The 25,655-nt window shown below is 41.2% G+C and overlaps 1 protein-coding gene across 18 annotated transcripts in view; it reads left to right on the top strand.

Moving 5' to 3' along the window:
* The window catches only part of CALD1 (caldesmon 1), a 227,100-nt gene extending 202,849 nt beyond the window's left edge, over positions 1-24,251 (top strand). For 16 of the 18 annotated variants that reach the window (XM_069003596.1, XM_069003589.1, XM_069003590.1 and 13 more), the window contains 10 exons: positions 3,351-3,493; positions 8,018-8,273; positions 9,427-9,567; positions 16,041-16,084; positions 16,182-16,260; positions 17,595-17,726; positions 18,693-18,788; positions 21,127-21,207; positions 21,451-21,484; positions 22,558-24,251. In XM_069003596.1, the coding sequence (XP_068859697.1) occupies positions 3,351-3,493; positions 8,018-8,273; positions 9,427-9,567; positions 16,041-16,084; positions 16,182-16,260; positions 17,595-17,726; positions 18,693-18,788; positions 21,127-21,207; positions 21,451-21,484; positions 22,558-22,589 (1,038 nt within the window). In that variant the 3' untranslated portion in view covers positions 22,590-24,251. The remainder of the gene's footprint in view (positions 1-3,350; positions 3,494-8,017; positions 8,274-9,426; positions 9,568-16,040; positions 16,085-16,181; positions 16,261-17,594; positions 17,727-18,692; positions 18,789-21,126; positions 21,208-21,450; positions 21,485-22,557) is intronic. The other 2 variants (XM_069003605.1, XM_069003599.1) reach the window with 1 other exon arrangement.
* Positions 24,252-25,655: the final 1,404 nt, after the last annotated feature.

Here is a 25,655-nt window from a genome sequence, read left to right as displayed (position 1 = left end):
TAAACCCTACCCACTGGGCTAGATTATTCCAGGAAATTGGCAAGACTTTTAAGAGTTACTTGTGATTTTAGTGTTTCCATCTTTAGATGCTCAAGCTGAGACAACTTAATAGAATCCCACTTCTAGTGCAATGCTGAATACCCATCCTGAGCATTCAAAATGTCTTGAAAATCTCAATTGTTGCTTCTTTACTTGTGACGAAAATTTGATGATCAGCCTCCCATCTCCACTTCTCGCCCCCTTTCCAGGACATACAAATTCAATGAGGTCTCTTTCTGAATGTGCATGCAGCTAAGAGGATGCCAGTGTTTCATGAACAAGACCCTGAAGGAATAGAATGTATCTACATAATCAGGTTTTGCTTCTGCTTTGGCCCTCAAAGTTCAGGTTTCGATTAATTTGGCAAGAAAAATTTGTCTCTTTTTCTGAACTTCTGCACAGTTTTTGGTTCTTAAAAGTGACCTGAGAAGTTCATAAGAGCAAGCTTTCTCATGATGTGAGGCTCCTGGTATTTCCTGCTTCCAGTTTGGCTAGACATGCTGCAACAGTTGCTATTCTCATGGTATTTGGACCCAGAGTTGACTCTACAGGGAAGCCCTCGACCCAGATGCCCACAGCTTTTAACTCACCAAGTAACTGAGCCCAAGTAAGGAATCAAATCTGCCACATGGCCCCAACCTCAGTAATGGATTTGCTTCAGTCTGAAGGTGTTCAGACTCAAGATTTAGAAATCTCACCTCTCAAATAACAGCGTAAAAATCTAACAGTAAAGAAGCAGTGTAGAGAAAGGTTAAAATGTAAATACATAAGGCTGGAAATTTGCTAACCATGCCTTTGATCATGTTCTGTCTTGATATCAAGATTTGTGAGGACATGTGAACTATTTCAGTTCAGGTAATATCACCCATCTGCTCCAAGTGGAATTCTTTTTTAATTCAGCAGAAGCTGAATTAGTCTATGATTTAGGGAAGCAGTGCGACAAGGGACAGAACTTATTCTCTTGCCTGCCTTTGGAATGAGATACAAAGGTTTTTGCTTCTGTGCTAATCAATCTCTGTTTTGGTATTAAAATGAGTAGGAGAAGGATTGGGCCCAAAAGATGTGAAATGTTTCTATAATATCTTGTTTTACCATCTTTTTGAATAAAGAGGCCAAGCTGTGTTAATGGTTTTCTCAAATGCAGACACATCATCATAAATCCTGCTGGCTTCTGAAATGCTATTTCCTAACCTATTAATTTTTAAACTATATTGTTTTAATATTAGTTTTCTCAGTGCTTTCAATTAAGATGTAAGAGATACAGCTCTCCCCAGTGGACCTAAATACATAAGGCAGCTGGAAGTGTTGGCTTTTTAATAAGACTTAGGAAGGTCTTGATGAAAATCTCAGAAAAGGAAATCTCATGCTCTCAAAATCCCAGGACAGACATCCTGGCATGAGGAATCTTGCACCAATCAACACAGCCGGTTTCAGTATCACCCTGACTGGGGCTGGAGGGTCGGGAGATTGCTAACAGGCAGCAGAGATTCTTGCTGTGAACATGATCACTAGCTCACCCTGATTTGGGAACACCCAGAAGATGATACTGTCTGGTGGCATTCATGAGGAGAAATGAATAGCCCTGCTTGTCTCAGCCCAGCTCCTAGAAAACAGCAAACCATTCCTTGAGGCCACTGGTAATAATGGCCTTGCTTGTAGAAGCTGCAGCATCATGGCCAAAGAATGCACAGCCAGGGAAGCTGAACTCCCCTCTTGTCTGTCAGGGAGCTGCTGCCAGGTCATGGCTAAAGCCTGCTGGCAGGAGAGGGTGGGAAAAGTCTGCACTGCTGCTGCCTGCTCTCAGAGCAGAGCAAATGCCTCTGCTGGTTGTGTCCAACCTCCCCCACCAGTAGCAAATTTGCTCAAATGGTTTAACCATCTTATACTCACTTAGAACATGTGCTGCCACGATGGTGTCCATCCCATCAGTTTCTCTGAGCAGCAAACTGGCCTCAGGTGAAGTCACACACTGACTCTGGGACTCACTCAGCACCAGCCTAATTCAATGCCTTAAGAGGATCTTGGCTTTGAAGACTCTGATCTCATCCTTTGTAGGTAGAGATTTTGCTTCTCCAGGAGGTGCTCTTTGATGAGGAAGAACAGAAATTTCTTTTGATTTGGGTGTGAAGCTGTGTACTACTTTTTTATTTCAAGGTGTAGCTCAGGACACCTGAAGAGCAGTTGTGTTGCAGACAGGACTGTTACAGAAGTTCTTTATCTTTCTAGTTAGCAAATGGGGTTGCAACAGCCTTCCAAAGTATTTATTTTCTAAAGGTCTCCAGAAGGTATTTCTGGCTTGCCAGCTAGAATCTTCCTTCAGCACACAGCTGGGGAAAGCAAATAAATATTTTGGAGGTAAACGTTGCATCTGCTGCTGTTGAAAATTTGTTTTGGCTGGTAGTCTTAACTAACTGGGAATATTTCTACCTGAGGATACATAACTTAAATCAGTTTACTTTCTCCTTAATTTAGCAGCATCTAGCCATGACTCAGCATGCTGGGATCAGGCCATCTCTGGTATTGATAAATACTTCTTAACTCTGAAGGAATACTGGAGAATGAAATTGATGCACAAAATATTCTTGGTTACTATTAAGAATCATAAGAGAAAGCTTTGTAAGGATAAAGGGAATTTTTACTCATGTTTTCCAGAGCATTTCCTTCTTCATAGGTTTAAATATTCGTGTCTGATAATGCTACCCATGACCAGCCCCAGGTAGGACTGTGTTTTTTTGCCAGAGTAAGTTTGGCTCTGATACAGGGATGATTTTGTGTTTTGGCCATTATTCTTGCAAGAATGAAGTATTCCTCTGCTGTGACACTGGAAATAGCATGAACTTTGTCAAACAAGCTTGATGTTGGGTGGAGGCTCTGTGTTATTTTTATTGCACCAATGCCCTAAACCTGGTATCAAGAATGTATTGACAAGTCCCAGAGAGCTGGCAACCCACAACCTTAAGAAGCAGCAGGTGAATGATGTGGCAGTGGGAGGGAAGAGTGGGGGTGCAGTTGCAGAGTGAAGCAGTGTGGTGGCATAGTCCCATGGCCACAGAAAACTTTCACAGAAGACTGATGATATTATTTTCAAGATGCTTTGGTCTTGAATTCAGGTCAGGAGAGCAAAGTGATGGTTGATCACAGTTTAGAGCTTTGCAGACCACTTCTGCCATAATAGCACATAAACAGTAGGAAGACAGCTCCCAATCTTGCCAAGAAATCTGTGTTTCTCAGCTGTTACTTAGAATGCCTTATTCTGACTTTTTTTGTGTGTCTTGTGTTTTGTTCTGTGATTTACGCTATCTTCTGAACAGGTAAAAGATGACAAAGGCAAAGCACCCAAAGAGGAAATGAAAAGCGTCTGGGATCGCAAGAAGGGCGTTCCCGAACAAAAGGCACAGAACGGAGAACGTGAGCTCACCGCCTCCAAACTTAAACCTACTGAGAATGCTTTTGGGTGAGTTCCAAGTAAGAACTGGCCTTGCTTGGGTTTCAGCAGATCAGGGGCCATCTCTGGGTCTCTGCTTCACAGCCTTGTGGCAGCTGAGTGGAGGAACTGGGCTGGCAACCTCAGCAGTGGCTCAGGTGTGCACTGGGTTGTAGTTCTATAGGTTCTAAGCTGTCCCCACACTGTTGCAGTAACAACATGAAGTTCAGAAAGCAGATGGAAATGGCCTTGCTTCCTCAGTAGAGACAAGAGGCTTGGTTTTGCTTTGCTGGGGCTTTCCTTCCTCATTTATTTCTAATATCTACACAGAGGCCAATAATGACAAAACCCTGGATATTGTGTTCTCTAATTTTTTAAGTCGGATCTCAACTTTTGTTGTAGTAACCTATTTCCAATTACCCACCTATTTTTAATTAGACTCTGCATAGCAGAATGAAGTGCAATCCAGTTGGTAACTCTAGAAAGAGCTTCTCTCTTAATTTCAGGGTAAACACTGAAATTAGTGGCTTCTGTAGAAAAGTGTTTTTTCAATTAGGTAAAAAACCTTTCCTAGCCAAAATCATCTTCTTTTTTTCTTTTTTTGCCTTCCTTTTTATAAGCTGTGTCACAGTTTGATTTTTATTTTTCTTTTTAAGGAAATATTTGGCTTGTGGTTGTATTGGGAAATGCAAAGAAAGTAACAATTTTCTAGTGAAAATCTTATTTAAAAGGATCCTGCCTGCTAAAAGCATGGGATACACGAAATAGAAATTAAGTTCTTTTTAGCAGGAAGCTAGGAATGAGTAGGTTAGAAATCTAAATTTTTCTCCTTCTGCATCTCTCTTCCTCTTTTACATTGGTACAGGCAAAGGAAAGGTTAAGCTCTCCAGGCAGTTTGAGAAATCTGAGCATGGCAGATGGGATTTGCTATTGTATCTCAGCATTCCCCTCATGATTCTTCCGGGAAAAACAAACTTTCTCAAAATAAAATGCAGCTCAAAAGACCCTGGAGACACCCTGACCTAAGGCCAAAAGACAGACAGCGATGGAGATGGAATAGGAGGAAATTGGCCCTGCTCAAAACTGTCCTTCATGGCTTGGGTCACACCATCGATAACATGAGAATGATTTTCTAAAAGTATTTTTGTTGTGTTTTCATTTGCTTTACTTCCTGTGGGAGAGAGGCATTAGTGACAAAACACAGCTTTGAGTTTCCACTCCTTTTTTTTTCCCATTTCTGTTTTTCTTCTACTGTTTCATGGAAGTGTGAAGAAGCCTGTTCAACAACTTTTTATCAGCTGAGTAGAAGACTTGGGTGGGCAACATCAGCAGAGGTGCCAGTGTTTGTTGGGTTGTTAGGTATGAATTAGGGCTCTTGGCCTATTTTCTAATGGACTGCCCCCACAGAGTTGAGCTCTGTCTGCAACTGTCCTTTGTTCCTTGTTTTTTTTTTTAAGGAACATATCAGGCACTATTTAGAAAGAATATAACTTGGCTAACTTTCAGTGGTGAGAATTCAGAACAAAACAGGGTAGTGGAGGCTAAAGAAAAATGTTATCTTTTTGTCTCCGTCAGTCAGTAAGAGAAATACAGAATAAATCCCATTTTATGGCTTCCCCTTCCCATCTCCCCTCCCACCTGCCTTCCTCCCTATTCTCATAGAGGACTGCAAAAGTCCTAAATATGATGTAAGATGTTTTTTCACATTGTTCTGACATTTTTGGCTCTCACAAGCCACTTCTTTCCTTTTCCTCCTTGTCTGAAAGCTGGCAACCAGCTTCATTTCTTAATACCAAAGAGGTGCTTACAAAACTCTTCCTCCACCCAGCATCTCAATACTAATTTCCCAATGTTGAGAGCAGAGAACACAGATTTCCCAGAATCTGTTGAAAACAGAGGAGTTGGAGGTGGAGGAAGATAAGGATAATTAGTGCCAGTGTATTGTTTGCTATTTTGGATAATGCAGAACCGGTCAGGGAAGACCTGTGAGCAGCATGAGGATAAAGTTCAAAACTTTAAATATTCTTCTTTGTGAGGAGGCCAAAATAATCACCTGAGGTCTGCAAACAAGAATGTTCAGACTAGATTCTGCCATTGGCTTTATCAGCTGAGTACCTGTAAATTTCACTGGGGCTGACTGCACAGAAGGTACTGAGGGTTAACCTTTCTTCTGTGCTGATAGAGAACAGAGTGGCTCTTTCTTAGGAGATTCTTGGCAAACGTTCTTCATTCTCTTAATTCTGAAGGCCAAATGTTTGCCCTTGCCAGGGGATCATTTTGTCTATCCGAAGTGACCTCTTCTATCTTCTTTGGGCCCAAAGTTTGCAGGTTTTGGTGAGTTGGCAACACAGAGACCAAGAGGCAAAGGAAAAAAAAAAAAGTGAGGTTCCTGGGTTTGTTTGCTGTTGGGGCTACAACCTTTCAATGAAGCAGGAAAGCCTTAAGACAGCCAGGGATTTCTTATGTCCTGTGCTGCATTAGGTGCACTGGATCTTTAGAAATCACACAGTGCCTTGTAGAGGCTTGTGGAACATTTTGGGTTCTCAGTACTTCTGCGAACTGACTCAGAGGTATTCCAGGCTAGACACCTGCTCAAAATCACACCTCATGTATTGCCCTTCATTTTGTTTCTGAATGGGCTAAATGAAATTTCGGATAAAGTTTCCAATGTATTCTCACAATACTTGCTCAGTTTTGTATGTATTTTTCATTTACAAAAGCAGAGGCTCCTTTCTGTAATTTGGCATAACTACCTGATACAAGCCCTCATTCATGGCCACTTCAATTAATTTGTCATGCGTTTTTTAAGTGATACAATTCCTAAATCATGCATGCCATGCTAGAACCGAATTTCATTTGATTTGGTAAGCTCATGTGGGGGTGGAAAACTCTGTGTTAGTAGCTTCTATTATGATATTGAAACCACAGATAATTTAACTCTCTGGTCCTGTTTTATATGGCTGACTCCATCTGCATGAGGTGTCTGAATGAAGAGCATCTTTGCAGGATTGGGTGTGACTGGCTGGATTGCAAATTTATACAGTATTAGTTTTTTATATTGTCATCTCTAACAGTTACTGTTGGTATCTTTGATTTATACTCTCTTGTGGTCATTTATTATAGCCAGCTTCTTTAGATGCCAAGAATACCAAGAGTTTTTTTAGAAAATTCCATAAATACGTCCATCTTCTGTCTTTTTGTCAATAGCACACTTAGAAATCTTAGGTACCTATCTCCTTGCCAGCAGTAACATTAAATACACTTAGGGAGCAGATATTTGTCTAAACACTGATGTGGTAATTATTTAACAAGGTGATGCTATCTGACTCTGTTAGAAGCATGCACTTCACCTGTGCAAATTCTGTAGGTTTGGGGTGGTTTTTTTGCATTCTTTCTTTCTCTCTTTCTCTCTTTCTCTCTCTTTCTCTCATTCTCATCTATTACAGCTGCTTGGAAAACTCCTGTTTTTCTCCTGTGGAAAGTTACCATTAATAATTTCCAGGTCCTTTCTAAAAACTCATCTTTTCCCTAGAAAATGTAAGCAAAAGACCTGATGAACCTTTCTGTTCATACATGCTGGTGGAGTTAGAGTGATGGGTGTTATAGATGGGATAGGAATCCTTTTAGGTTTTTTTTTTTTTTTTTTAACACTGTTTAAACTGGAAGATTCCCTCCCCTCTCTTATTTCTGCCTGTTTTCCTGTAATATAATTTGTTCTGTCCTCAAAGATGCTTATCTTTTTCTAGAAGGTTTATAAAAAAGTTTTGCCTTTGAAAGCAAAGGATTAGTGCATCCTTTATGACACAAACCACAAAATAGGGGTGGCACAAGTTCTCAGGCACGGTGGTGCCGATCCTGTGCACACAGCCTTGTGGAAGAGACTCCTTCCTCCCTGGCAGTGGTGGGAGAGGTCCTCCTTGTAATATCCCAGCCTAACAACTCCCGATGGAAATGTTTTGGGTCAGCCATAGCTTGCAAGGAGCAAATGGTCTTAGAAGGCTGTTGGAAAATAGAATTATTGGGATCAATAAAAGAACTGTGCAAGCAATGGGGCTGGAAGTTTTTAAGCTTGTGTGTGTGAGAGACATTTTTCGTGGGAAAGTCCCTGTGTGAAAGTAAACAGTTCGGCCTGAGAAAATACAGGGAGTAAAGAACTTGCAGGTGTGCTATCTGGGAGTGAACCAGGGGAGGTGAGCACAAAATTCTTTTGATCATAACAAGACTGTGGAAACTTGCCAATGTAGTCCAATTATGTAGAAATAGAAATGTGTCTTGATAAGCTTTAAGCCACTTAGGAGCTAACAAGCTGCTATACTATATAAGTGCCTTTAGACTGCTAATAAACGGAGTTCATTTATCAACCATATTGGTTTGGATTCTGTTTTTCATTCCCCCCACCGGGGATCCGGGCTCCTCGTCCCGCGTGGCTTCCAACAGAAGGCAGCACCGTGGAGTGCCAGGCTCTCATGCTGCTGCTGAGCACGTGGCAGCAGGTGGCTCTGGCCAGCAAGGGAAAGCCTCATGGCATCGTTTCTCCTTTGATTTCCTTCCCAGCCGCTCCAGTTTGAAAGGGACTGCAAATGCGGAGGAGGCAAAGGCGGGGGCCGAGGCTCTGAAGAGGTTGGAAGATCAGCGCCGCCGGCGGGGCGAGAACGAGAGCGAGGAGCTGGAGAAGCTGAAGGAGAAGCAGCAGGAGGCGGCAGCAGAGCTGGATGAACTGAAGAAAAGGCGGGAGGAGCGCCGGAAAATCCTGGAGGAAGAGGAGCAGAAGAAGAAGCAGGAGGAGGCTGAGAGGAAAATCAGAGAGGAGGTAAGTGTAAAGTAGGGAGTGTTGAACTTGGGTTTATTCCTTTATTACTGCTTTACTTCCACTATTCTTGCATTAGTTGATAACTCTTTCCAGCATTGTCTAGTGAAGACTTGAGGTAAAACATGCAGCATTCAGCGTAGGAAAAATGTTCTCATTCTAGCCTTAGGAAAGACAGGGCTCTAATATCTGTTTTCACTAGTCAGGATTTCATCTGTGATAGCTGAAAATTTCTTACCTTCTTGGGGATTCAAAATCTTGGGGCAGTGCTGTAGCCACAGAATTTTTTTGACATTACACGGATTGAATTACAAAGTGCATGTCAAAATTTATCTGCTGCAGATGGGCTGGAATGCTAATGTTATATATAGTTAAAATGGGCTAGATCTCATTAGGGAGATATTCTTGTCTATTTAAATATTGAATATCCAACACATCTGTTTTCTTGTACTTCCTCTGCCAAGGGACTCTACAAATAGGATTTCCGAGTCTCTGGTGCATAATTTAGGAATCCTAGTTGTTTGGGAAACAAATGGTAAATGAATAATACTGATAGTATCTGGCAGCTGAATGCCAATTCCTTTAATGTACTAAGCTCTTTACAACAGAACTCAGTAGATGCCAAGATTGCCCAATACCTTGCTGGTCAGACCCCACTGACAAGTGCTCACAATGGTGTTGCTTTGAGGGCTTCTCGTTTGACCATAGCTCATGAAGCAAAACTCATCTCTGGAGGGAGATCTGCAAACGTTTAATCTTGGGTTTCTTGGCCACCTCTTGATTTTTCCATGTTAAATATTAACCTTGGCACAATAAGTGTCAGAGTAGAGGGATAGAAGAACAATACCAATGTGATACATGAGAATACAGAGAAACAGAGTTGGAGTCTTTTCCTCTGTTTAGGTGGCACCAAATGACAATAAATTTGGTGACTTCACTGCGAGAAGACACTAGAGCAGCATAGACTTTATTGTGTTCCTGGCATCCTTAACACTGTGGTGGATTGGCATTAATAACTTTATAAGTTTCACACAGATCACTGAACTTTTTCGACTGGCATAAAAATCTGTTCTTAGAAAATCTGGTAAATGTTTGCACAGCCCTGTAACAGTGATGTGGTTTCTGAAAGAACAAGTAAACATTCATATTTTTTAAGGAGGAAAAGAGGAGGATGAAGGAAGAAATCGAAAGAAGAAGGGCTGAAGCTGCTGAGAAACGCCAAAAGATGCCAGAAGATGGTGTATCTGAAGACAAGAAGCCCTTTAAATGTTTCAGTCCTAAAGGTTCATCTCTCAAGGTAACCTCCCCACTAACACCTACATAGCACATAAAAAGTAATGGGGTTTGTCGTCCAAACCAACAGCCAGGCATCAGAAGCAATGTTGAAATACTTGTAATCAGACCTAGGAAACTGCTTTGATAGCCTTAGCCTGAACCCTCTAGCTGAAGGACGTTGTTCATTGGGATGACTGAAAATTAGAGTTCCTTCCTAAAAATGGAGCCTAGAGTGGCAGCTGTCTCTTCTTGCTGATGAAGAATCTCCTAAAAGGATCTTCACCTTCAAGGGAAAATTATTTTTGGAACTTAGAGCTGTATTACTGTGTTGTTTTTAATTTATTATAGGACTGCTTTGTGAACTGGAGTAGAGTCATAGAATCATTTAGGTTGGAAAAGATCACTTAAGATCATTGAGTCACAAATGTTCTCTCACTCCTTCCACATCCACAATTGTTTTCTTCCTTGCCAGACTACTTTGTCTTTAAGCATATTCAGCCTAATCATCGTTAATTGTAACTGACCTGTATGGGAGTTCTAGTTTATGTCTAATCCCCCTAAAAATAACATCTAGAAGTACTGGGCTGGATTTCATTTTCTTACATAATAAGAAATAAAACCCCACCCTTCTGTTGCTGCAGGATTTCTAAATGGTCTTTTGTGGCTTCTATTATATTAGAAGTGTGATAAATCAATTAAATGGTCTTTCAGCGTGGAAGAGGAATCCTGGCCCCACTGAAATTATTGGGAGTATTGTTTTGGAATTCAGTCCAGTTGCTTTCTCAGATCAAGCTCAAACTGCAGATCTATTAATGTTTTCAAATATCTTTTGCTTTTTCCATTTCATGCCATTAGTCATTTAAGAATCCAAAATGTTTGTCCAAAAGGCCACTTAGTGGGAGCTAAGAGAGAAAAGAACCAGGAAGGAGCCCATTGAACCATGAAGTGGATCTCCATGAGATTAAAAATGTAACCGTTGAGTGAAAAACTGCATTTGAACAAAATTACTTTTCCACTCACAGAGAGCTACACTTTGTTCCAATCTGGGGATTCAAGTCTGTTTTGGGTCCAGTCCTAGCAAATACAGTGTCCAAATGTTTTTGAATGGTCTTGCCCTTTGCTTCTAAGATACATTTGGACCTGGAATACTAGGACAGTTGTAAACAAAAATTGGCAAGCTTCTCGACTTGCTCCGGTTAGCTAAACCTGGTCTTGCCATTTTGGTTGCTAAAGATGATGTCAATAACAGACACTGTAAATATACAGCTTCTTCCCAGCCCTCCTGGGACAGCTTCCTTTTCTTTTGTCTATTGAGATGCCTTTCATGACATACATTCAGAGCTTTAATTCACAGAAAGCTCAGAATGGAGGAAATTATCCTTGAAAACACAAAGTAAAAAGGATAGATCCTAATTTTGGGGAAAGTGTGAAAAAACACTGGACTTGGCAGGAGGCTAAAAGCTTTCAGATACCTTTTGTCAGTACAAATTGCTTCACTATTCTAAGTGTATTTTCAGAGGAAAGCTGAAATTTTTCAAATGTTGTTAAGCATCCAAGGTACAGGGTTTTTTTTTATGATGACAGTGGCTGCTGGGGTTTGTGTCTTGTTAGGAAGTTGTTTGCTACAAAACCTGATATATGCAACTCTACACATTTTTTCCTCTTTGTTTCTCTCGCTGAGAAGTCGGTGATGCTCTAGACGTTCCAGTCCAGTGTCTGTGGGTGGCCAGTGTAGGTGTGTAATGCTGTAGAAGTTCACACCCTAAACTGTTTCTTGGCCTTCTGTGGTCAAGACCTGAGGGGAGAATAGTCTCAGTTTATTAATCTGATGTGAAACCTGATGTCAAAATCCAGTTATTAGAAAACAGTCTGTTTTGCTACCTCTTATTTGGACAGACTTCTCAGGCTGGTCTCACCTCATTGGTACACAGCTTTCTCACTGTCTGCTATGCACTGCCCAAGTTATCTTTTGATTTGTAAAGCATCTGGCACAGGTTTTCCCCCTTAATGAATGTATCATCTCGTTAGATCTGCCATGAGTCATGTGAGAATCCCAAATGCACAGCTGTGGGTGGGTGGTTGGAATTAATGCCGAAGAAAGGGAGCCTCAGTATAAAAATAATGTATGATGCATGTGCACATTCTGTCTTCTCCTGGGTCACAGTTTGGCAAAGCACCTTATTTCTCCTTCCCTGTCCTTCCTGATGTGATAAGCTTTTGGGAATAAAAAGAAGTTCATAGGAGTGGCTAACTGAGGAAAGTGGGGCGTGCTGGTTGCCAAGTGAACTACAAGAACAAAGGAAAGGGAGATTAGCTGAGCAGCAGTGTGGTGTATTGCCATCCTATGGATGAGCATCTATCCATCAGGAGACCATGGACTGTCGTGACATGCAGACTCAGAACTGGGACACAAAGATGTGCAGCTCCTCTCCGTGTATGACACAGCTCATGGATGCCCAAATGTAAATGTATGTATACGAACATGGACAAAATGTACATACATGCTTCTATTTGCAAAGACCTGCTGTGATTGTCTGCTCTGGCCTCGAAAAAACCACAGCCTACACAGTGTTGACAACTCCTGTTGTTTTCACTGTTAAAGACAGTGCTTCCCTCAAACCTGAGACACACTTCAGCAGAACTACCACAGTGTGGGGTCCTCGCAGTGACAGCACGAGGGCTGGTTCTTTCTGAGGGGACAGTGAAGAGAAAACATGCCAAGTGAATACAGGCCAAATTCATCACTAGCTCAGGGACAGAAGCGTCTTGGATTTCTCAGGGCTGTGTGGACACCCCGTGGGCTGCAGCAATACCAAACTTCTGTTCAACCTCTGTCCTGTGTCTTGTTATTTTCTTTAAATAAGGACAAAGCCTGGAACAACTTCTGCTGCTCTCCCATCTGCCTCTAGCTTGTGCTTTCCCTACTTTAGTTCATGCAAAATATGATGCATTAGAAGAATGAAATTTCCTGAAAAATCTTTGTTCATTTTGCTTTTTACACGAGCTCGTTCCTCGTGTTTCCTTTGCGAAGGAGGGATGCTGAGTCCCCGTATTCTATTCTCTGGGTTAATCAGGAGAGAACAGCATATTCAGCACTAAGTCTCCTCTTGGGGATGAACTCCACCACTAGAGAAATGCAAAAGCAGTTAGGTGTTGAGGGGAGGGAGCAATGGCAGGAGGCTGGGATATCCCTGTCCTGGGAGGAAATGTCTCCTGGGAAATGAGCTGATGTGGCAGCCAGCACTCTCTGAAGGCATTGCTGACAGCTGAGACAGAAGATTGGATTTTTCAGAGGCTTTTTTTTTTCTTTAAAGACCTGTCTTGTCCTATCTCATTATTGCTCTCAATACCTGACAGCTGGGGCAGTGACTGGAAAGAATTAGACTCCACACAATCTCTTCTTCCTAGATGAGTTATTCTTGTGGCAGAGGGAAAACAGAACGGTAAGAACAGGTTATGCAACGTTTGTTTTTTCCCCATCTTTGATGCTGATGGCAGCACTTGAGTCTGGTAGGTAAACTGAGCTAAACTGGCACCCTCTGCTCAGGTGCTGCTGACAGCAGGAAAAAGCATAACTGTGCTTAATGAAGCAAGAGACTGTGTTGGCCACTCAGGGAGGATGAGGAGAAGCCTCTCCCAGGGACTACATCTCCAGTGGATTTCCACTAGGTTCTTCTACTCTTGGATATGAGGCAAAATTAGAGCACAGGGTTTCCCATGTGCATTTTTATTCCCCTTCCTCCTTGACACATTTTTTGTGAAGAGTTTTCTATAGATCCATTTACAAGTTTCTGTCGCATAATATCCAATACACAGCTTAAAACTCCTAAGAATCATGTAATACCTTTCTATGAAACCAGTTTTACTGGAAATATCCAATGGTTTTTGTTTCCCAGATCAAGGTCTCATATTGTGTGTTAACTCATTCTTTCTGGTCATAATTTAATGAGGGGCTGGCAGGCTGACTTTGACTACGTGTGTGCTCTGAAAGTATTCCATGGTGACAAAACATAGTCCAAGCTATTTAAGAAGATCCTGTTAAGATGAATGCAGTAAAAAGATTATTCTTATTTCCTGCTCTGAAACTGAGAAAATATCTTGCATTTTTCGCTAACCAGCTTGCTTTGCCTGTTTCTTTTACAGATCTATTTTGTCATACTGTTTACTGTATGTGCCAAACGTTTGAAATTCTTTGCATGGAGTTTGTGTGATGTGCAGTGGGTAAATGACCTTTAGATGTTGCTGTGCAGTCTAAATGTGTTTGACTTTTATGCTGAATACACGTGTGTACAGCTTTGTTTCCTCTAGGTGTATTCAATGTCTGCTTCTGCTATGTTTTGAGGAAAATACTCTAGAACAAATTCTCATATAAATGTGCAGAAAATGTTTTATCCCTCCACACAAGGCACCTGCTTCCCCAGCCAGAGGGCCTTGCTCAGCTCTGAGGGTTTCCTCCTAACTCTGCTTTTCTATTTTCTGTTTTGCTTTTTCATTCTCCTCTTCTGAACAATCCCTGACTTCTTCCTGATCCCACAGCTGGTGCCCTGAGAACTGCTGTTTCCAGTGGGTAAAGAATGACCCCACTTCTTTTTACTACAGCCACTATAATAATATTAGTTCCTCTTCCCTCCCTCCTGTTCCCCTTTTCCCCCAGTGCCTGCTCAAGCCTGGTTTTCCTGCTGTGCAGAAGCATCTCTCCTACCTGCACATAAAAGACAGTGAAGATCCTGTAAATGAGTTATTAGGTGCTTACCTTGAGTCCTGGTTCTTTGAGATAGTCCATACTACTTGTCCTTGCTTCCCACCAGGGTTTCACTGATGCAGTTGGGGACAGACTGGGGAGAAACTGGAGGCTCTTGCTGGAATTAACTCATCATTTTGATGCATTGCTGGGTACGACCCAGAAATCAGCATTGGGGGAAACTTCTACTGTACCCTAGCAGACGTGAGGCGATGTGTTTTAAGTTACCGTCCTCGGTCTGTTTGGTCACTTTTGAATCATTTAGTTGCTGTTTTTGTGGCATTGCCGACCGTATCCCCTCTGGGTGAACAGCTGTAACCCGTTCTGCGGGTGTGCAGGGCTCCTGCCGGTCTTTTGCTGCCACCTTGTGATATTCGCTCCACTGAAACAGGGGATTTGTCCTGGCAATCTTTGCACTCAGGACTGCTTTTAGCTCGCGTTTTCCTAACTAAAAGTGTTAATGGAAATGACTCTGTAAATTGTACCTATGTTTTAGAGCTTCAGGCGTGCCTTTGAGCTCGATGGGTGGTAGCTGGAGGTCCTCCAGTCAGCTCCTTTGGCAAATCCTGCACTCAAGGGAGCTGCCTGAGCTTTTGCTTGCAAGGGCTTGAGAAATAAGCCATACATGCCCTTTGATGGGATTGCTGCGGGACTTAGTGTTCTGGGAAAGCCTTGGATGCTAAAGGCACTGAAGAGAACCATTTAAAGGAACGGCTGTCGCTGCCTTGTTTGAAAGGCACGAATGCCAGAGCCGTCACGGTTAAAATAAATTGGAAATGGAGAGCCCCTACAGAGACTGGGGAATCCCCAGGAATCCACAGGCTGGTTATTAATCATTTCAATCCCCTGGAGCTGCTTGCATATATTTTACTTTTAAGTGATACTGTAGAGCCCGGGATGAGAAGTGGAGCAATGCAATGGGGATGAGACTTGAGGAAGTTTGATGAAAATATTTCTTGACCCAGAATACAAATAGATGCACATACTCCTTACCCCACAGTGTGAAATGTTTTAAAACTTCTTTCAGGGATGGAGTTTTTTGTTTTCAAAGTATTGAGAGATTCGACAGAAGTCATATGAGACCTTTGTGAGTCTTCCTTGGAAACATCACAATATTTTCCTATTTTACAGAGTAGAAAATAATGATAAAATGTAAGATACCAGTTTGCATAATAACAGCTGGTAGATACTGATTCAGCAGTGACCCTGCTGCCTGAACATGATGAGCAGGGTTTACTCTGATGGGTTTTTTGGAGCTCACATTTAAATTGTTAGTGGCCTCCAAAAGCATGTATAAGGGAGGCTGTGTGGCTGAGCTCCAAACCTGGCCTAGTCTGATGTCTCAGCTCAGAAAATCTTGATTAAATTTGCTGTCTGTCTCAAGAGATACATACTTGCTCTTGTGTGAGAGATATGAGGATGACATAGATTTTTGTGCATATCAGTCCCTTACATGAGGGAGACTTCTTCCCTTTTCTTTATTTCTGTGTTGTCCATTTATTCTCTTGTTACATATGAGGCACTGGAGAAATGTGTAGGATGCAAACATTCATGCAGAAAATACATCCACTTTTATGATTCTGTAGCATAATAGGCTCCTATCTATAAAACCTTTGTGTGTGTGAAATTTCTGTTGGAATGTATCTCTTTCAGATTGATATTTTTGACATTTAAAATGACATTTTAGGCTGGCCTTGCACAGGCTGCCTCTTTATTAACTTGAAACTTAAAGCTTTTGTTCCTCTCTTTTCTAGATTGAGGAGCGAACAGAATTTTTGAACAAATCTGCTCAAAAGAGGTAAAGCAAAGAAACAGCAAGTTTAGTTCAAACAGCGGTGTTTAATTGGAGGGAATAATAATTCTTGATTTTTAATTTTTTTTTTTAACTCCTATAGTGGAATGAAGCCCACCCAGACAACAGCAGTTGTCTCAAAGATTGACAGTAGACTTGAGCAGTATACTAGTGCAATTGAGGTAAGTTAATTCCTCTAAATGGATCTGGTTACTAATGGCTTTTGAGCCTTTAATCAGCCTTTGTTTTGCTGTTCAAGAATTGCAGGGATTTTTTGATCACACACTCTTCTTTAATGGGACTTCAAGAACAAAATGTTTGAGGCCCATCTGTAACCAACATCTAGAGATACAGCTAAACAAACCCTCAGATTTGCATCTTCCCTTTCATGCTGCAATTTGCTCTGGTTTGCAGGCTCGCAGTAGCTTTGGGGATTCAGTCAGCATCTTGAGTGACAGTCACATCCCCTGCTTGGCTGACAACAGAGCTGTCAGCACAGAGCTGATAGTCATCCTGAGCAGAGCTGACTTAGCAGCTTATTTAGGAGAGCAAGGAACTGGCTCTGTGCTGCTGGCTGCCACCTCACAGTGAAATTCCTTGGCAAAGACAGGCTCTACAGAGAACTAGGGAGTTAAGCAGTGACAAAGGGCAAACAAAATCACATTAAAACACAGAATCTGACTCCAGGTGATTTTGGCAACTAATGGTTAATAATGTGCCTAAGGGCCAGAACTGAGAGATTTTTCTATTCATAGTTCATGGTAAAATAGGAGTTTGATACCACTGTATCCAGCTGCCATCTGACTTGAAATATTTCCTTTGCTGGGTTTTTGATTTGTCCACGAGTTGCCAAATCTGACTTGCTTTGCAACTAGAGAGGCAAAGCATCACTCATACAGGTTCTTATTCTCATCAGATCTATGACATGTAAAATGTGCAAGAGCCTTGAAAAGAAGAATGAGGAAGAATTTGGTCTGGTGTTTGTAGTAACCATGCAAAAGACTCATTTCCAACAACTCCCACCCAATTCTCCTCTCTTTGAAAGAACACCTTGTTTCAAACATACTGTAACTGCTGAGATTTACCCCTGGAATCCTGTGTTGGTGAGGTTCAGTTGTGTGGGACAGATGGAGCAGCCGAATGACAGAGCAGCCTTTCCCTCTGCCTCTGCAAAAGGATTTCCCTAGCTTGGTCCCTAAAAGAGCCAGGCTTCCAGGATTCAGGCTGTAACTAAGATTGGGAAGCCTTGGAGCAGTTGTGTGCAGAGCTAGGGTTTGCCACAGATTTTAGAAATGTAATAAACACAAAAACAAGTGAGTGCCGTTTTCACAGCTGGTGAAACTGCAAATCAAAAAGGGCAGAGAGCCTCAGTGGCACTTCTTGAGCTGGGTACTCCTTCTCATCCTTGCATGGTCAGTGCTAGAACCACATAGAGGTGCTGCATTCCCCAGAGTCAAACCAGCCTGCAAATCCAGCTCTTAGTGCCAAACACCAACTGGCCCCAATTTTTCTCCAGGGCACAAAGGCTTCAAGACCAGCTAAAGCTTCCGACCTTCACGTTCCAGCTGAGGGCGTCCGTAATATCAAGAGTATGTGGGAGAAAGGGAATGTTTTTTCATCACCCTCTGGGACAGGAACACCAAATAAGGTATGTGTTCAATTTAACATAGTGATTATAAAGAATTATGCTCTGGGCCTGACCTTGCCATCCGTGTTCCTGTGAGTAAGCCTTGGCTGCTCCTGTTGACATCACTGGTGAAGAATATCCCAAAGGATCCTGAAGTCCTCCGAAACCCACAAGATGGTGTGGCTCCAATATTGAGCATAATGGAAGAATTTAGTGACCTACTGAGCTCAGTTATGAGACATTCCAGAGCCACACCAGATATCTTAGACAAATACATCTGGGTGGTTCAAGTGGAGTACAAAGAAATTCTTTGAGTAGAGCAGAATTCTTTTGGGGAGCAGAGGAGAATTGAGTAGGCAAGATAGTGATGATATTTTCTAGATAATGCACAGAAATATTTGTGAGACCTTCCTTCCTCTTTTCTATGTAAATCCTTAAGGCAACATTTCCTTTCTACAAATTGAAGTGAGTTGATGAGCATTTATCATAGGCAAAAAGATGAGTCATGGGTTGATGTGGGTTATTACAGATAGTCATTAAATTTTAGTGATTTGTTCTAACCTTTTAAAGGTTTAACATTTTAAAGTTTAGGCTGCTTTTCTGTTGTGTGCTTTTTTTGAAAAAAATTAATTTCACAAGAGAAAAAAGGTAGATTTGGACTGTTATCTCTTCTATTAAGGTAAAGATTTTTGGAGTTTGGGCTTGTGGTAGAAACAGAATGTTTCTGTCTGTTATTTCTGGGGTAGCAGTAAAGTGGAGATGTTTCTGTCAGTCCACGTGTATCATTTTTAAAAAGTAGAGGGCAGCAGCACTGTGTAATTCAGAGGGACAATACCTTCAGAGCACACAGGGTGTCTCTGAGCGAGCCATGGGCTCAGTGAGGACCTCTCTATTAATTAGGCTTGGCTTTGCTTTTAAATCTAAACCATGAAAACCAGAGCAAAAGCCATTCTGAAAGTCTTCTGTTTGGATTTTATCATTTTGCAGGAAACTGCTGGACTGAAGGTTGGTGTCTCCAGTCGTATCAACGAGTGGTTGACCAAGACCCCAGAGAGCAACAAATCGCCTGCTCCAAAACCTTCTGTAAGTAAACTTGGAACAACATCTCTTCAGTAGGTGGGTTCTGTCCTCGGGCAGAGGGGGTTTCCTCCAGCAGCTGGTGACCTTTGGAGGAGCTCTGCTTCTTGTCCTCTTAGAAACTCACAGAGGCCCTCTGGCTGCTGACTCCTTGGCAGTCAGAAAACGGGGAGAGGAAACAGGGCAGTCCTCACCTTAGAGAAGCACTTCTCTGGTAGAGAAGGACATTAATTTCCCACCTGTGAAAGCCTTACCATTAATTTAGAAATTACCAGCCACAGACCCCAGGTTGCACACTTACACACACTTGTGGTTTGGCCTCTGCCCCGTAAAAATCTTCCAAGTGTGTTTTAAAACACAACTGAAATAGTTTAATTCTTTATGAGCCTAAATGTAATTTCTAACGAAGGCCCTTTAGCCTGCCCATTACTGCAGCAAGGATCAGAGCAGAAAATGCTATTGAGGTAATAAGCAGCACTGTGGGTGTGGGAAGGAGCATGAAAAGGTAACTGTGGGATGGGGAAGGATAAGGAACTGGAATATAAATGTCCATATTGGATGGATGTTAATGATTCAACTTTAGGATTTTGTTAAAGAACTGGTTTCTTCCCAAATCCTTGTGCAGTGTTTTTCTGCCAGTCTACCTGCCCTTTATAAAAGTGCAGCCTGAAAAACACTTCTCAATTCACACTCCTATTTGTCCTAAAGAGGAGTTTGAAATTTGCAGCATTGTCCACTATAGAATCTGCCTCCAGATTTTTCTCTCTTTCTTTTAAGTTGTATCTTTTGGATAATGTAAAACTAATCTCTTGTTTTTCCCTCAGCCAGCTGTTTCTATCTATGTCTTAATTTCCCTCTTTCTCAATAGATTGTTCTTTCTTCTTTCAATGTCTCTGCTTGAAGGAACGTGCCCTCCTCCTATTCTTCTTCTTTGGGGGTCTGTTTGCTAAGTTGGTCAGGTAAACCTGTTTATAATTGACTATAAAGGTTTATATACATCTATAATGTGTGGTTTTTACTTTTTCAAGTCAGGATAAATCAAAGGGAAGCCTAGAATTTCTTATTTAGCAAATAACTTCTTACCCCCATCACATTCTGCCAAAATAAAGAAATGTTCAAAGTTTTTGTGACCATCAAGACTCTTGTGGGTTTTGGAACAATTTCGAATTCAAGGTAGAGCAAAGATTTCAGTTTTATGGTGAGCCTAAATCACAGATCCCAAATTATTTCAGGACTATGGAAATGGTTTTGTGATAACGTCCACTGCAAGCTGGTTGTTTTCTTCCTTCCTCTGTTACTACTGAACTCCTTCCTTAAAGTGCAGAACTGGCTTCAAGTTTTAATCATCAGCAACCCTCTGTGGCTGCAAATTGTGATCAGTTCTAGAGGATCTCTGTTGGGTGCAAATACCCCTTGCAGAAATCTCATTTCCAAACATCACTGAGCATTTTACAGGTAGAAATGCTCGTGTGCAGAAAACTCCCTGTGGATGGCAAGTGCAAAATTCTGGAAGCCATGCAGGACTTGAATACTTCCTGAAAAGGAGAGTACTTGTGTCCAAACTTGTTTGAGTCTCTTGTTTGCCATGCACAGAGGTAGATATCAATCCATCTACCTAACAGATGTCATTTTCATACATAGCCCTCCTTCTGCCCAAGAAGGTAATTGGCATTTTTATGGAGTTTTGATTAAACTCCATAATACCCTCATTTTCAGAGAATACTACTATTCTTTAATGACTTTACCTCATCTATTTCTTTTTCCTCTCAGGCTAATGATTGGCACATCCTAAGGTTGCAAAGGATGCAGTGGAAATTAAAATGGATATGAAGGCCTACAGTGATAAATGCTGAAATCTGTATTTAAGAATGCAGAATAGGATCTGCTTTTCTGTTGTATTAGAAGTCCTGCTCTACTTTTTTCTCAGTTTTTTAATAAAATACTTTGATTTTGATCTAAAATAACCAAGACAAGCTACTTATGAATACTGTCCCTGAAGAAATGTGGGGGTTTTTTCTGCAAAGATTGGATTTGGTTTTTTTGTAAAAATCTGATGGTGCAGTAACTCTTTGCTGCACTGCCTTGGTTGGACATACTGGGTTAAGACCAGTCTGTGCCATATGAAATATATGCAACAGGATTGGTTTTTGTCTTAGAACATGGATATGTGTGGAGTCATTTTGTGAAATATAATTCTTTATAACTGATAGACAATATAGTATTTACCTCTGGTGGATGTTCCTCCACTTCTCTCATGAGGAAGTTGCATTCTAACTTTTTCTTTCACGAGTGAAAATAAACCTGAACTAATGTTGGTTTCTGTTCTCTGACATTAAAAATACAGGATTTAAGACCAGGAGATGTATCTGGCAAACGTAATCTCTGGGAGAAGCAGTCAGTGGAGAAGCCAGCTGCTTCTTCTAAGGTAATAACACTTGTGGGCAGTGTTTAGAGGATAATATTCTGTTACTCACCCACCTTTTTATCTATAAAAGAAAGTACAATGAGGAGCAGAAAGCAGTGTATCACTTTTATATTCCTGTTTGGCAGAGCTGTGTGATGTGTGGACATCTGTCCTTTGCATGGAGTTAATTTTTTTTCCCTGTTATAAATAGCAATGTTCTCCAATACTGAATTTTAATAATAGCTTTTTGCTTTTTTCAAACAGGTATCAGCTATGGGGAAAAAATCAGAGACTAATGGTAAGTAATGCAATAATGCATACATTGCACCAGTTTCTATAGTTTAATACACATTATACATATATATAATATAATCACATTATACATACAATGCTAACATACATTATTATATGTGTATTCAATAAAATCATAGGTACAATATTTAATAATATACATATAACCATACAATGCACATATTGTAATACACATGGTAGTACAGAAACTTTGCCCCTTTTTTGCACAGGTGTACCTGTTTTAAAATTCTGCAGCTGTTCACATTGATGCCAAAAACCCCTTTTGCCTTTCAGAAGCTCCCTTGCAGTATCATTGAAACATGAATGGTTGAGAAACTGCTTTTGCTGGAGCTGTGCATTGGTGTCTTTTCAAGGCAAAAACAGTTGTACTATTGTCATTTTGAAACCACTGGTTGGTGAAACACAACCTAGTTTTGCAGAAAGAAATCCACAAAATAGCTCTCCTAGCTTTTTATTTTTATTTTAACCTGAAGCACTCCAAATAAAGCCAATTAAACTAATTATGGGGCTAAGGAGCACTGGGGATGAACAGAAGTTCACTGACCAATTTAATAGCTTTAAGGATGCTTTGCAACATCCCTCGACTCTTTGCTAAAAGTGAAAGGATCAAACATAGGAAAACTCTTGGTTTTCTACACTTTAGTATGTGTAAAAGTGCACACACTTTTTTAGTGTTTTTGTGAAAAACCAGAGGTATGGTATGCCTGTGAGCTTTTCTTGTTGGTTTAGAGTCATGCAAAACAGAATTGTTTTGCTCCTCTTCTCCTTTTTCAGAACCAAAGTGTCAGGAGAGGGGTTTTTGGGCTCACTCAGTGTTAGTGCAGCCGTGCTGCCGTGGAAGGGGTTCTCCACCCACAGGAGCAGCCCCAGCAGAGGGGTTTGGGCACTGCTGAGCCTCTCCTCAGAGGCTGAAATCCTGCTTTTTGTCCTCTTGGGGACCACCCCAGAGCAGCACCCAGCTCGTGTCTTGTCTTGTGTGTTAGCCTAGAGCTGTGCCTTTTCTGTTCTAGAGAGGTGTTTGGGTTGTTTCAAGCCATATTTAATCTGTCTCTTTCTCAGCAGGTTTGAGACAATTTGAGAAAGAACCGTAGAAGGCCACTAAAGACGCTGGACCAGTTGGTTTGGGGAAAAAAAAGGAAAAAGTGCTAAATTGTTCTTTTTATATTTATGTTTATTTACCAAAATGTCTTTTTTGCATTATCCCAGTTAAAACCATGTATATTAGCACTGTATTTAATAATCAGTCTAGGCATTCATCAGAATAGTACTGCCTTTGCACAAGAGCCTTTATTCCTAAAGAAACCCATGCTGTGAAATACATAGACTCTCCTACTGATAGTCATAACTAACTATGGATCTGAACAGTGATTTCAACTGGCATTAGAGGTCAGCCCAAAACGTGTGTAAAGTTAAGTTGCTTGGGAAAGGTGTGCAGTAAACCTATAAAAACAATGGTTACTTTTGTGATACAGAAGTTGTTTTCTTTCTGCACTTTAGACTAAGGCATGGAAGAAATATCTTTAGTTGACAATGTAATATTTTCTGTAAGTTGCCCATGTCATGAGAAATACTGCATCAATAACGTGTTTTAATTTTTTTTTTTTTGTTTTGTTTTGTTTTATACTTTTTTTAAGTATCAATTTTTCCATTCTAGTTTAAGTTAATACCTAAATTTGGATGATTATGTTAGCTGACAGCGGTACTGATATTTCTTTTTGTTGTTAGTGACTAGTAATGATTGCAATCTAGAATATATATACACACATAGCTTTACAAAGTTTAGCCTAAAGGCACTACTAATGGTAGAATGCTTTAATATGTGCTAGAGTATTATATTTAGCAATAAACATACATAATTAGCCAATATCACAGCTTAAAAAAAAATAAAGACAAAATCACACACTTTTCTATAGTAAGATTTCATAATTGCCATTAGAGGTATGGTGAGATAAGTATTAAAAAAAATTTAAATGTCAGTTGCCCAGTAATGGGTAATTAAAAAGAAAGTATAGTTTTTAAAAGAGGAAAAGGTAAGGGGATAGAGGGTCAAAAATAGGTCACTTGTATAAAACGTTGTAGTTTAATTTATATAAAACTACCATAATTAAAAAGATGTAAACAGAGTTGGAGCTTGTTTCAAATGACTGTACACTAAATCTTGCCATCCATCAGTGCTGTACACCAGGTCCACCGAAAATGAAGTAAACCTCTATCTTTATAATGCTTCTTTTTACCTCTCTCTCCTGAATATCTTATTTACAGATGTTTTCATTTGTATATAGTAAACACATGGCTATAAGACGTCAGCTTGGTTTGAATTTACATGCCATACAGTTTAGCATTTACATCCTACAGTGTATGGGTGGCATAAACTGAGCAACTCAAGTAGCCCCTGAGCATGTTGTTAACAGCTTTGTTGTGCATTAGAACCCCCAGGATCTCCCTTTTCACCACTTCCATGTCTTACAGCATCTGACCTCTTCCTGAAGAAGTGTAATGTTATATTTCAACCCCAAGCTGAGCTCCCCTGCTTGGCTGAAACATCTTGTTTACATATAGAGATGCACGAAATTATCTGTAGGGGGTGAAACTGTGCCTGACATTGTCTGTGAGTTGTCATGTTTTTTGTTTGGGGCTTTTGTAAACACTCCTCTGAGTCTTTCAATTACATCTGATAGCTGCAATAAAAACAATTTGTTCAAACAATGTATCCTGAAACTGCATCCACAATAAATGGACTATTTCCATCAGCAGCCCCCTGTTTGTTAATGGGTAGGAATGGACCAGTTGTTCTAAGTGGGATAGGAGTTGTGCTAAGTCCCTGTGAGATAAGGTCAAGAACCCCTAAGGACCTTTCTCCTGATGTACTATCCTTCAGGAGACAGACAGGTCGTAAAATTGGCAGCTTTAACAAATATATTCCCAAGGTGAGGGGAGGGAAATCATCTTAATTGTCCCACTGCTCAGTAGAGGACGGGAGCTGAGCATCGTCTGCAAGGCGGTGTGCTCCACAGAAGGTGTTCTGACACCGACCTGGCGGTGCCGCTGTCTGCTTCCCTGCTTTGAAACACGTTTTCTGAGGGAGAGCCACTGCCTTTCTTCTGTCTCCCCCAGTGGAATGTGCTTCCAGGCTTGGATGATCCCGGGGACACCTCCTGACTGTCATCCTCCTGTGCCCCTTCATTTTTGCTCTAACAGCAGTACAGCATGCAATGCCCTACTCTAAGCAGGTCATGGTCATCCAAAACAGGCCCCCAGGCTGCTGCCAGCTCCATGGGAAGGCTGCAGCAAGCCTGGCTTTATGAACTACTGGGGGAGAAATAATTGGATGCTGCCTAATTTGACCTGCAAAGAGCTGGGATGCTCGGGATCGTGCCTGTTCTCCTGCCCTGCAAGGCCCAGCTGTGTCACTACGGGTCACCACAACGTTGCTGAAGTGACACTGGCCCTTGCTGAAGGTGGGAAGTTGCTTCTGCTCCTGGTTATTGCCTTTTTGAGAGTGTGGAAGTGTGCTGTGCACAACGGGGTTTGTTTTTAGGAAACACTGTAAAGTGGCTGTGGTTTGCTCACCCCTGGCAGAATTCACCAAGGACAAAGGCCGGTGGCTGATTCAGCAGCACTGCGAGATTTCTTGGTGTTTCAACATCATTGTGAAGTGATGATTTTTCAGGCAATACCAAATCATGGTTGGCTTTCCTGCAGCTGACTCCACATTCTAGCCAGACTTTCTCCTCTCAACATATAAAATGCCACAAACCAGCTTGGCCTAGCAAGATCTATCTGACAATATTTTAGAGCAATTAACTGTGAGGCTATCTCGGTGTTTGCTTTGGTGTTTTTAAAGAAGAGTTCTTCCATGCTTTCCTTACATAAAGCCAGCATGTGTCTGAATGTAATATTCTGGATGCTGGCAGCAGAGTTGCAAAAATCTAAGTTTATATTTGAGATGCCCAGTCTGATGTTGGAGGCAGCCTGGATGTTTGGCTGGCTGGATTTTACTGTGAGTTGTCATTGCCTGTGATGCTGTCTTCAGCTTTCACCACTAATCACACAGGAGTTCAGTTTCTAGGTATTCAGAGGAAGGGCTGTCTGAGGCAACAGGTACAACTTTGTTCTTTAGCTCCTAGCTAGAGCACAATCCTGTTTTGAAGCATAAG

This window comes from Aphelocoma coerulescens, chromosome 1A (genome assembly GCF_041296385.1).
Source record: "Aphelocoma coerulescens isolate FSJ_1873_10779 chromosome 1A, UR_Acoe_1.0, whole genome shotgun sequence".
NCBI classification, from domain to species: Eukaryota; Metazoa; Chordata; class Aves; order Passeriformes; family Corvidae; genus Aphelocoma; species Aphelocoma coerulescens.
The sequence above is the reverse complement of the archived record's forward strand: the minus strand, read 5'-3'. Positions and strand labels throughout refer to the sequence as shown.